The sequence below is a fragment of the Herpailurus yagouaroundi genome, unplaced genomic scaffold, assembly GCF_014898765.1.
Source record: "Herpailurus yagouaroundi ecotype Mexico unplaced genomic scaffold, PumYag 184, whole genome shotgun sequence".
In the NCBI taxonomy this organism is placed as follows: domain Eukaryota; kingdom Metazoa; phylum Chordata; class Mammalia; order Carnivora; family Felidae; genus Herpailurus; species Herpailurus yagouaroundi.
Genome location: NW_024412415.1, coordinates 11,286,707 through 11,298,842, shown reverse-complemented (window position 1 = coordinate 11,298,842; position 12,136 = coordinate 11,286,707). Strand labels below are relative to the sequence as shown.

The 12,136-nt window shown below is 39.4% G+C and overlaps 2 protein-coding genes across 8 annotated transcripts in view; both read right to left on the bottom strand.

Annotated features, from left to right (window-relative positions):
- The window catches only part of TERB2 (telomere repeat binding bouquet formation protein 2), a 36,565-nt gene extending 34,842 nt beyond the window's left edge, over positions 1–1,723 (bottom strand). For both annotated transcript variants that reach the window (XM_040492561.1, XM_040492560.1), the window contains exons 1-3: positions 1,638–1,723; positions 1,442–1,523; positions 309–448 (exon numbers count right to left, since the gene is read on the bottom strand). In XM_040492561.1, the coding sequence (XP_040348495.1) occupies positions 309–448; positions 1,442–1,523; positions 1,638–1,701 (286 nt within the window). In that variant the 5' untranslated portion in view covers positions 1,702–1,723. The remainder of the gene's footprint in view (positions 1–308; positions 449–1,441; positions 1,524–1,637) is intronic.
- Positions 1,724–9,673: 7,950 nt separating this feature from the next.
- TRIM69 (tripartite motif containing 69) overlaps positions 9,674–12,136 on the bottom strand; it is a 52,939-nt gene continuing 50,476 nt past the window's right edge. For all 6 annotated transcript variants that reach the window (XM_040492554.1, XM_040492555.1, XM_040492556.1 and 3 more), the window contains one exon: positions 9,674–10,270. In XM_040492554.1, the coding sequence (XP_040348488.1) occupies positions 9,729–10,270 (542 nt within the window). In that variant the 3' untranslated portion in view covers positions 9,674–9,728. The remainder of the gene's footprint in view (positions 10,271–12,136) is intronic.

The window sequence follows — 12,136 nt, the reverse complement described above, 5'->3', positions numbered from 1 at the left end:
TTCACAAAACTAGTAAGTAATGGATCCTAGCCATTAGGCACTGTGAGGACAAGATCTGCTTTTTGTCATATTCTGCACTGAATCCCCAGTATCTGGGTTGAAACCGGACACACAGTAGGAGTTTAGTGAATGTGTGAATGAACAATAAACAGAGCTAGAATATACACCCAAGGAAATGTGATCCCAAGTCCCTTTCCACTTACATTAAATGATACAAAACACAAAAATCTCTGAGAACAAAGCTCAGTAAAGTTGGGTGACCTGGCTGGATTTGGCTAACAGAGATTGGATGACTGATCTTTGCTAACCTTTTTGCAGGCATGCAGGAGGAAGAATGAAGTGACCTAAAGCCACCGAATTTTTTACTTCAGCATTAGCTACTGCAGAGAGATAGTAGGCATGAAAAACTGTAGCATTATCTTCTATGTAATCAAGGCTCTGATATATCCTAGGAGAAAGAAAGGGAGATATTTTAGGTTATAAAATAAAGAAGAATTGGGGCGCCTGGGTGGCTCAGTCGGTTAAGCGGCCGACCTCAGCTCAGGTCACGATCTCACGGTCCGTGAGTTCGAGCCCCGTGTCGGGCTCTGGGCTGATGGCTCAGAGCCTGGAGCCTGCTTCCGATTCTGTGTCTCTCTCTCTCTCTGCCCCTCCCCCGTTCATGCTCTGTCTCTCTCTGTCTCAAAAATAAATAAAAAGCGTTAAAAAAAATTAAAAAAAAAAAAAGAAGAATGTATTCAACCTTTCAAAAGAAGGAATAAATGAGTGAAAGTAGGGATAATTAGGTGTGGGCAATTAGGACACTGGGGAATAAGAGAGTGGGGTGGGGGGCAGCCAGGGTGGTGACCAGACTTCTGCTTTGTAAACATAATGGAACAGCAATGTGAAGGGGGGTCGTGGGTGGGCAGATTGGAGCAACCGGTCTGAAAGCTACTGTTACATTCCGTGCCAGAGGTAATGAGGGCGTGTGCGAAGGTGGCTGCAGTGAGTACGAAGAACTTTTACAGGGTACGTGACCACAGGGTACGTGTTTGGCCACTGACCGATTAATGGGGTGGAGTTGTTATTTCCAAGAAACTCCTATGGTTTTCAGTTTGAGAGCACAGGACTTGGTGCAGGTGTGAGGGGACAATCAGGAGATTTGGTTTAAACATATTGAATGTGATGGGCCTTCAAGGCACCACGTAAACTTGTGGGAGAGACAGCTGGAAACGTAACCCTGGAACTTGGGCGGACTCGTGAACCAAGTAGGAGGCCATGTCGCTGTGTCGGAAAGAAGAGAAAGGTCATTTATATCCCTCCCCACTTCCCGTCTAGGGCTGAAAACTTGCTCATTTCCAGTCTATTCCTGTGATCGATATTTATTAGGGGCCTGCAACTTCCAATGCCAGCTGCTGACTCATCGTGACCCAACAGGCACTGCCAGGTGGCCTTCAGGTACCTCAGCGTGTCTGGGTGGGAGGCATCACAGCTGAACAGGAAGTCGGCGGCCCTCGGGTCGCTGATGGAGCCCCCTTCGGCCACTGTGGAGGTAAGAGCACAAGGTGAGCCTAGCAACTACCCTGGGACCAAAGCACCAGAGCGAGAAGGGATGCTCAGTTCACCACCTCACCCACCCCTTCCGCCCAGCTGCCTACCCCAGAACTGCCTCAGTTCTCCGCCGACGCTGCGGCAGAACCAACCCCGCTGCCCCTGAAACATGGCGTCCGGCTGCTTTCGGGGATGTGGGGGCGGGGCCTACCGGGAATCGCTGATTGGTCCGAGGTACAAAGCCACGCTCAATGATTGGTTCTCAGAGTAACGGGCGGGAAAAGCCTGCGGCAAGAAGGTGAGGCGTCCGGCTGGCACTGCTGGAGAGCTGACCGGCTCTGGGGCTGTGGAGAGACCTTTCAGCTTTCCCCTGACATTGCGGAGAGCGCCTAGTCACGTTGGTGAGTTTTAAACCCTCAGTGTTCAAGTTATTGTGCTATTGTTACAGGCATGGGCACAGGTTCTGTGGCATCAAGCATTATTTTGCAGCAAAACTCATTGTATCATTTCATTTATAAGTGTTTCAGTTACAATATCTAAAGATAAGGAGTTTCAGAAAAGCAAAACCACAATACCATTATCACACTTAAAAATACTAATTCTTTAATGTTGTCAAATTTCACCGGTGCCGAAATTTCCGGTTTTTTCAAAATTATGTTTTTCTTTTACAGTTTCCACCACCACCACACTTCGCTTCCTTGCATCACTTTTGATAAAGTCTATTTTCCTGGTGTTGGGTCCATTAAATCTAAACTCTCAAAAATACTGATATAAAGCCTATAAAACATTTTACTATCTTTTTTAATGCCTGCAGGTTCTGTAACAATGGTTCCTTATTCATTTCTGTTATTAGCTATTTGTGCCTTTTTATTTCTTAGTCTCACCAGAAGTTTGTCAATTTTATTAGCCTTTTCAAAGAACAAATTTGTGGCTCTTTGTTGATACTCTTTTATGTGTTTCTTCTCTATGCCATTAATTTCTGTTTTTATAATTTCTTTGGTTTTAAATTGCTGTTCTATTAATTTTTTGAAAGAGGAGTGATTTTCATTCTTTTATTTCCTAATATGTGCAGATAAGGCTATAAATTTCCTTGAAACTGTGTGCCGTGCCACAGTTTTCAAGATGTCATTTTTTATTGTTCAATTAAACATATTTTCAGCCTTCTAATAAGTTATCTGATCCGTGGGTTATTTAAAATACTTTAAAGTTTCCAAACACGTGATTATTTATTTAGTTAGCTATTGTTAATGATTTCTGGTTTAAATGCATTAAGATAAAAGAATATGGCCTATATGCTTATAATCCTTGAAATTTGTTGAAATTTCCCTTATGATTGAAGTGTATGGTCAGTGTTATGTTTGTGTTTGCAAAGAATATTCTATCTGAGTGTTGGGTACAGCATTCTGCATATGTTCATTGGGTCAAGTTTATTCATCATATTGTCACATTTTTCTGCCAACTACTAAATGGAGCATATTAAAATCTCCTTTGTGGATTTATGGATTTCTTGTTAATTTTTTCTTTATATATATTGAAATCATGGTGTTAGGCGCATGGTAATGTTTACTTGGTACTTTCTAGTTGACTGAACTATTAAGCACTTAAATAGGAAAGGCAAAACTTTTTAAAACATATGAATAAAACAGGGGAGAATACCTCTTGGTCCTCTGAGTAGAGAATGATTTTTTAACAGATGCAAGTATTAACCATTAGAAGGTATTTGCAGTATGATTGCGGTGGCTGGGTGGCCTAGTCAGTTAAGCATCTGGCTTCAGCTCAGGTCACAATCTCGTGGTTTGTGAGTTCGAACCTCGCGTCGGGCTCTGTGCTGACAGCTCAGAGCCTGCAGCCTGCTTCGGATTCTGTGTCTCCCTCTCTCTGCCCCTCCTCAACTCGTGCTCTGTCTCTCTCTCTCAAAAATAAATAAACATTAAAAAAATTACAACAAATAAAAAGAAAATATTTGCAGTATGAATAACCAACAAAGGATGGGTATCTAGAACACAAACATAACCCTATGAATCAATAAGAGACAAACAGCACAATGGAAAATATGGGCAAACACCTGAAGAGACATTTCATAGAAGAAAATTAAGTGGCCAGTAAACTTAGAAAAATATTCTCAACCACGGGGATAATTAGGGAAATGCAAACTAAAACTACAGGATACCATTATGTACCCACTTTACTAATAAAAATTGAGTTAGCAAAGACATATAGTAATGGGAACTCCCACTTGGAGTGGGAATGTAAATTGGCAGTCACTTTGACCAACAATTCAGCACTCCTTACTTGAAGATGTGCATACCCTATGTTAGCATTTATTAGATATATACCTTGAGAAACTCTTGTTGCTGTTTACCCTTATACTTTGTACAATGTTTATGGCGACATTGTTACTAAAGTAACAGCAACAACCAAAAACAAAACTAGAAACAACCACTTATTTATCAATAGTAGCTAGGGTATTTAAACTGTTGTAGTTTCATAAAATGGAATACAACATAATTTTGAATTTTGAAAAACATAAGGAATACATACAACATGATTCCATTCATTTAAAGTACAAAAAACAGGCATAATGAAACTTCCTTTTTAGGGATACATATATATGTAGTATATAGAAAGAACTAAATAGTACATTTGTTGAAAATATAGCTATGAATTATTTTCAAAAAGTAAAAAACCAGATACAAAATGTAGGATAATGATTACCCCAGAGCCAAGAGAGGCACACAGGGGGCCTTAAAAGGTTTTGATGGTATTCTATTTCCAAAACTAGATGGTCAATTAGTGGGAGGTTTTTTTTTTTATTATTCTCTAAATTACACATATGTTATATACACTCTCTTGTGTGTATTTTATAATTTAATTTTTAAAAATAATCAAGAAAGTAAGTCAACTTAGGAGGATTTTTTTTTTTTTAACGTTTATTCATTTTTGAGACAGAGAGAGACAGAACATGAACGGGAGAGGGTCAGAGAGAGGGAGACACAGAATCTGAAACAGGCTCCAGGCTCTGAGCTGTCAGCACAGAGCCCGACGCAGGGCTCGAACTCACGGACCGCGAGATCATGACCCGAGCCGAAGTTGGCCGCTTAACCAACTGAGCCACCCAGGCGCCCCAGGAGGATTTATCTAAAGTAGTTAAACAGATACTTGGCATTAAGTAAACACATTTACTCATCTGAAAAATAAGTTTGTCCAGAGCATCTTTTCCTTGGAAATACTTGGTAATCCAGTATTACTAACTTTTTCTTCTCCTGTAGCATAGCTACATTATACAACTGTACAATGATATCACCACTGTTATTTTAAAAGTCAGTTAGTCACAGAAAAGTGCAAGGTGTTCTCCTTTTAAGGTTCTCACCTCAGTGAATCCTAACATACTGACTTTACCTTCTACTTTACCTTCTACTTCATATTTTGTTACTAGCAGTCTCATTTGTAGCCTGGGATAAAACAATATAGCCCTAATCACACTTCTCAGTGAGTAACATTCAGAATCTCTTTCTAGCAGGGAAGTCTCATATTGGTGTTTTATGATTCATACTCATAGAAGGTTTTAATTATAATCTGAGTTCTACATAGAAGGATTGTTCAAATTATTCAGTACAGAATGACCAATTATCTGGGGAAACTGGGAAAATAAATTTGTGTCATCTATGTTAAGATAAATGCTGGAGAGGTGAGGTAGCATGTTAGAAAAAGTATTAAAGTGAATACTTACAGATAGTGGAAAATATGTATACACCTGTGGTCTATCCTTTGAAAAAAAATATTCATTTTTTTCTTTCTCTTTTTTAAAAAACAGCTTTATTTTATTGTGGTATAATATACATTCCATAAAATCTGCCCATTATTAGTGTACTGTTCACTAATTTCTAGTATATATATATAACTATGCCACCATCACCACAAAAAAAACATTTTTAAGAAATATATTTTCCAAATTCAGATTAGAATTTTAATTCATTCCTAGTCATCTTTTATTATCTCCAACGTAAGTGTAACTTGTCTTAAGAATTTTCTCCTTCTATTTTGGTAAATATTGACCTTCCCTTTCTCCGAATTCTATAGTACTTGTCTATCCCCAAGGACAGACTTCAGATACCAATGATCTAGAACTCTATATATGACTTAATGGATAGGAGCTAGGCCCCATTTTATCCCCAAACTCTTTGTCATACTAATTGAAATTCTCTACCACTGTGTCTAAAATCAAAACTTTACTTCTTGGGCACCTGGGTAGCCCAGTCAGTTAAGCATCAGACTCTTGATTTCAGCTCAGGTCATGATCTCATGGTTTGTGAGTTGGAACCCTAAGTCAGGCTCTGTTCTGACAGCATGGAGCCTGTTTGGGATTCTCCCTCCCTCCCTTCCTCTCTAAATAAATAAATAAATAAATAAATAAATAAATAAATAAAAACATTTAAAAAAAGAATTACTTTTTTTTTTTTTTATAAAAAATTTTTTTTTTCAACGTTTATTTATTTTTGGGACAGGGAGAGACAGAGCATGAACGGGGGAGGGTCAGAGAGAGAGGGAGACACAGAATCGGAAACAGGCTCCAGGCTCTGAGCCATCAGCCCAGAGCCTGACGCGGGGCTCGAACTCACGGACCGCAAGATCGTGACCTGGCTGAAGTCGGACGCTTAACCGACTGCGCCACCCAGGCGCCCCAAGAATTACTTTTTAAAAAAGGAAATATTTACTTCTTGAACATGGACTATATATTAGCTAGTAAGTAGTACCAGGTCAATGTTAAATTTTCTGAATATGATAATTTAGTTCTGTGTTTATGTAAAAGAGTACCTTGGGGGCACCTGGTTGTCTTAGTTAGAGTATGTGACTCTTGGTCTCGGGATTGTGAGTTCAAGCCCCACATTGGGCAAAGAGCTTAGTTTAAAAAAAAAAAAAAAAGAGAGTGTCTTGGTTTGTAGGAGATACTTGCTGAAGTATTTAGGAATAAGAGTCCTAATGCCTGTAACTTAATCTGAAGTTGCTCAGCAATAATAACATTAGCCATACTATACACTATACACCCAAAATCATATGGGATGGATGTGAGGGAGAGTGAATAAGAAAATGTGGCAAAATACTAATAATTGATAAATCTGGGTGGAGAATATAGGAGAGTTTATCATACAAATGTGCAGTTTTTCTATAAGTTTGAATTTTTCTTTTTTTAAAATTTTTTTATTGTTTATTTTTGAGAGAGAGAGTGTATGTGTGTGTGCGCGCGCGCGCGCAAGTGGGGGAGGGGCAGAAAGAGAGGGGGACAGAGGATCCAAAGTGGACTCCATACTGACAGCAGGAGCCTAATGTGGGGCTCGAACTCACAAACTGTGAGATCATGATCTGAGCCGAAGTCAGACATTCAACCAACTGAACCACCCAGGTGCCCCCCATGAATTTTTCTTTTAAAAATTTTTTTTAATGTTTATTTTTGACAGAGAGAGAGAGAGAGAGAGAGAGAGAGAGACAGAGCATGAGCGGGGGAGGGGCAGAGAGAGAGGGAGACATTTAATCCAAAGCAGGCCTCCAGGCTCTGAGCTGTCAGCACAGAGCCTGATGCAGGGCTGGAACCCACAGACCACGAGATCATGACCTGAGCCAAAGTTGGACGCTCAACCGACTGAGCCACCCAGGCGCCCCCCACCACTCGCCATGAATTTTTCTAAATAAAGATGAAAAAAAGTTTCGTTAGTTCAATAGGTCTCTGTCCTAGCTGACATTAAAATCACCTGAGAGCTTTTATTTTTATTTACTTTTTTTTAAACTTTTTTTTTAACATTTATTTATTTTTGAGACAGACAGAGACAGAGCATGAGCAGGGGAGGGTCAGAGAGAGAGGGAGACACAGAATCCGAAACGGGCTCCAGGCTTTGAGCTGTCAGCCCAGAGCCCGATGCGGGGCCCGAACTCCCCGACCGCGAGATCATGACCTGACCCAAAGTCAGACGCCCAACCGACTGAGCCATCCAGGCGCCCCTTTATTTACATTTTTAAAAGATTTTATCTTTAAGTAATCTCTACAGCCAATGTGGGTCTTGAACTTACAACCCTGAAATCAAGAGTCATACACTCCATCAACTGAGCCAGCCAGCTGCTCTTTATCTGAGATCTTTTAGATGTATAAATGCCCAGACTCCACCTGCTAGAGATTTTGATTTAGTTGGTCTTGGGTGGGGTCCAAGCTTCTGAATTTAAGTCTCCTTAAATGAACTTTTTTTTTTTTTAATTTAAATTCAAGTTAGTTAACATACAGTATAGTCGTAGCTTCAGGGATAGAACCCAGCGATGTATCTCTTACATATGACACCCAGTGCTCATCCCCAAAAGTGCCCTCCTTAATGCCCATCACACATTCAACCCATCCCTCCATCCACCTCCCCTCTATCAACCCTCAGTTTGTTCTCTGTATTTGAGAGTCTCTTACGGTTTGCCTCCCTGTTTTTATCTTATTTCTCCTTCCCTTCCCCTATATTCATCTGTTGATTTCTCAAATTCCGCATATGAGTGAAATAATATGATATCTGTCTTTCTCTGACTATTTTGCTTAGCATAATACCCTCTGGTCCCATCCATGTTGTTGCAAATGGCAAGATTTCATTCTTTTTCATCGCTGAGTACTATTCCATTGTGTGTGTCTGTGTGTGTATTTATCACATCTGCTTTATCCATTCATCAGTTAAGGGACATTTGGGCTCTTTCCATAATTTGGCTATTGTTGATAGCACTGCTATAAACATTGGGGTTCATGCTTCAAAAAATCTAGTGAGGTTTCAGGCACAAAACAAGTCCTTATTACATTCTGATTGAAAGGGACTTATTTTTTTAAAGTAATTTCTTAAAAATAACCATCATAATGTCATGACTGTTTACCCAAATCAGCAGCTATAATATGAATATATTGTATATGTATTGCCAACACTGCAGGAATATTACCTATGGCATGTGTGTGTCCTTCCCAATGTGATTGATAAGACAGGGGGCTTTTACCCTGCCAAAGAGCTGTGCTAATTGTAATTTTAAAGGGCCAGTACTGCAGGTCCTAAATAACCTCCCTCCCCCCCCCAAAAAAGCCTTTTAGATATAGAGGATGAAGCCCAGTTAGATGGGACTTCAAAGGAAAAGAAGGGATGGTTCATCAAGAGTACTGCTGAGATGAGTGATGCTAAGAGCTTTAGACTTAGAAGGAACACACTGGAGGATGAATATACTAGAGAGAATAAGATAAAAAGTATTAATATTTAAATTATAGGCAGGAATGATGGGGGGAGTCTGGCGGGTTCAGTCATTTGAGCGTCCAACTCTTGATTTTGGCTCTGGTCATGATCTCATGGTTTGTGGGATCAGACCCCCGCATCGGGATCCATGCTGTTAATGCAGAGCCTGATTAGGATTCATCCTTAGATGAACCTCTTTTTTTTCTCTCTCCTCTCTGCTCCTTCTCCCACTTGCTCGCTCCCTCTCAAAATAAGTAAATAAACATTAAAAAATCATAATAAATAAATAAATTATAGGCAGGAATGATGAAAAGGACATAGTCAAAAGTACTCTGAAATACTTAAATGTATTTGAGTATGGAACAAGTACTCCCAAAGGTAGATTAAAGCAAGAAAAAGAGACCAAGAGAGTCAGGCTCATTGGACCAAAAACTATCTTGAGAGAATTCGAGACAAGATTATAAACTAGCCCAGACCATTTCCTATTTTTTTCTATAAATTTCTGGAGCAGTTTTTTAAAAACTACGGTAACAAGTTCTAGAAAAGAACTGTATTGCAAATTGTATATTAAAAGATAATTAAATAGGAAGAAGAGTACACATCTGAAAATTTATCTACTAAGAGTCTTGTGCTGAGAATAATGACAGCATAATAGAATTTCTGGGCATGTTTGAAAAGGGTTCCTAAGCATCAAAACTCAAGTTGCGATTTGCTCCAGTAACAATAGTGTGATGATCATTCTCGTGAAGAGTGGCTCCTGTCATAGAAGACCCCAGAGAATTAGAATGACATCTTGAAAAGCTCCAGTGAAATCCACTTAAGACACTGAGAATGGAATTTAGTTTGTGAATCTTTCCTTCATTATTCCAGAGTTCCCCATAAATTGGGAAGAGAAACCAGTGAGATTGGTAAACTATTTCAATACCTCTTTAATAACGCTCTGAATTTACACAATAGTATGAGTAATTACTGTGGATGTAAGATATGCAATGGTTCTTTATTCTCTCCACCATCATTAAGGCAAGGACAGAAGTAGGGATAAAGTTTCTCCATGAAAGTGCTACTGAAGGTGTAAATGTGGGTCATGGTTTTAGCATTGTAGAAGGACACCTGTCCTCCTTCATAATCCAGGTATATTCCCACCTTGTTGAGGTTGTTAGTCAGTTTCAGACTGCATGAAGGCAAATCTAGAGCCTTTAGATCAGTTTGGTTCCTTAGTCTTAAAAGCCAGAATCCTTGCTCAGGAGTTAGAGGACAGCTGCCCTTCCGAATGATGGATTCTCTGACGACTCCAACTGTCCATTTTGTCTTCTTTGACACATCCACTTCCCAGTACCACTTCCCAGATGTGAAGCCTTTTGAGCCCAGCACAGCCACACTTGAGTCAAACCTCTCTGGATCATCAGGCATTACCTGCTTAATGTCACCATGCCACACACTGGTTTGATTTTTGGAGAGCATCAGATTTGGGTGAGCTGTTTTAGGGTCCAGAGTTAATGGAGATAGGCCTAGTAAGAAAATAAAGCAGGGATAGGGAGAAAATGGATGAATATAAATTCCCCAAGTAAAAGACAGTATTTACACAGACACGAGTAATTTATCTTCCCATGTACATATACTCGTAGGCAGGTAATCACTTAAATACTTTTTATTGTTTTATACCCATGTGGCTGTATTCTAGATATCTTTTAATTTGTGGTAAAAATCTGACTTTACTCTGAACCACTTTATGCTGTAACAAAGAAAACAATACAAATAATATTAATGTGTTCAACCAAATGTAAGAAAATACAAATGCTGATGGGATAAAAATTAGGTAAGTTTGTTCTGGGAGAACTTTCTAAGGACAAAAAACATTTCAGTTATGATATAACATCTGTGAGATATATTCTGGATGTATTGAGTAAACAAAGGCAAGAAAGGAATAAAAACAGTAGCTTATGTGGGAGGGAAGGTAAGGGCTTGCCTGTTACAGGCAGGTAAGTCTGAGCTAACTGGTAAGGGTTTAGAGGACAGTGGTGAGAAGTTTACATTTGGCTTAATAGATAATGGGACTTTTGAGATGGGGAGTGGTTTATGCCACTGCTATTCAGAGTGTTTGGTTACCAGTCTGGGACAAAATAGTACAGAAATTAAGAGTTAAGCTCTTAGAAATTTTCATAGCAATCTGACAGTAATTTTATGTCAGTTGAATCTAATAATTAAACAACCAGTCTTGTACTTCGTAATTTTCTTAAATTCCACTTTTTCAGGTAATTAATTTATACTCTGTTCCACAAACACATCAGTCTATGACAGGTTGAGATTTTAAAACCTGGTCCTTGGGGCACCTGGGGCACCTGGCTCAATCGACTGAGTTTCCAACTTGGGCTAAGGTTGTGATCTGGCATTTTGTGATTTTGAGCCCTGGACTCGTTGCTGTCAGTGCTGAAGCTGTCAGCGCAGAGCCCACTTCAGATCCTCTGTTCCCCATCCTCGTGGTCCCTCCTCCACTTGCTCTCTCTCTCTCTCTCAAAAATAAATAAACATTAAAAAAACTGGTCCTCATCACAGGCCATTTGATAACCATTGATTTAGACAAGTAAGTGGACAGCAGTATAAAAAGGAATTTCGAAATGAAGAGATGTTGGAAGCATGTCAGCAAGAAAACACAAATTTTAGTTGTAAGATAATCAAACCTTGGCACAAAATTTGATAAAGGAAACATAAAGACAATATGTTCACATAAAGGACACAGATACATACATGCATACATTTGTTGTTAATGATTTATTTATCCTTGGAAGTGAGATCAATCCAGTCCAGCTCTCTCTTCCCAGAAAAGCCAGAGTCTTATTTTTTATCATCCCAAGGATTTCTTTTCTAACAAGGGACTTTGTAGAATCCTGACTTTTTTCATATAGGCTGAATCTTCACTCCCTCCCATATCCCCATTTACCTTAAGTTGTTGCTCTTTCCAATGCAAGGACTGGATTTCTTTGGAAGTATCATCCAGACTTCTTACCAACCTTTTTAGAACCTAGTCTGCTTTTGTCATCAAGCCTCTGACCCCTCCAGCTAACTCAACCTGCCATAGCTCTGAAGATTCCTAGGAGTCAGCTTTGCCTTCACTCTTTTCTTCTCATACCATATTCAACCCAACAGTAAATTCTGTGTCAGCTCCACCTTTAAAATGTAATCTGAACCTACTCATAATATAGAGACAGGTGATTTCTTAAATACTGCTGGCCTGGAACTATTTGCAATAGCTTTTTAACTGTCCTGTCTCCACTCTTGCCCATCCGCAACCTATTCTGCCATAATATGAATGAGATCATCCAGTTCTCCTACTCAACTCTTACACTTTCCATCACTCCCAAGATAAAATCCAGAGC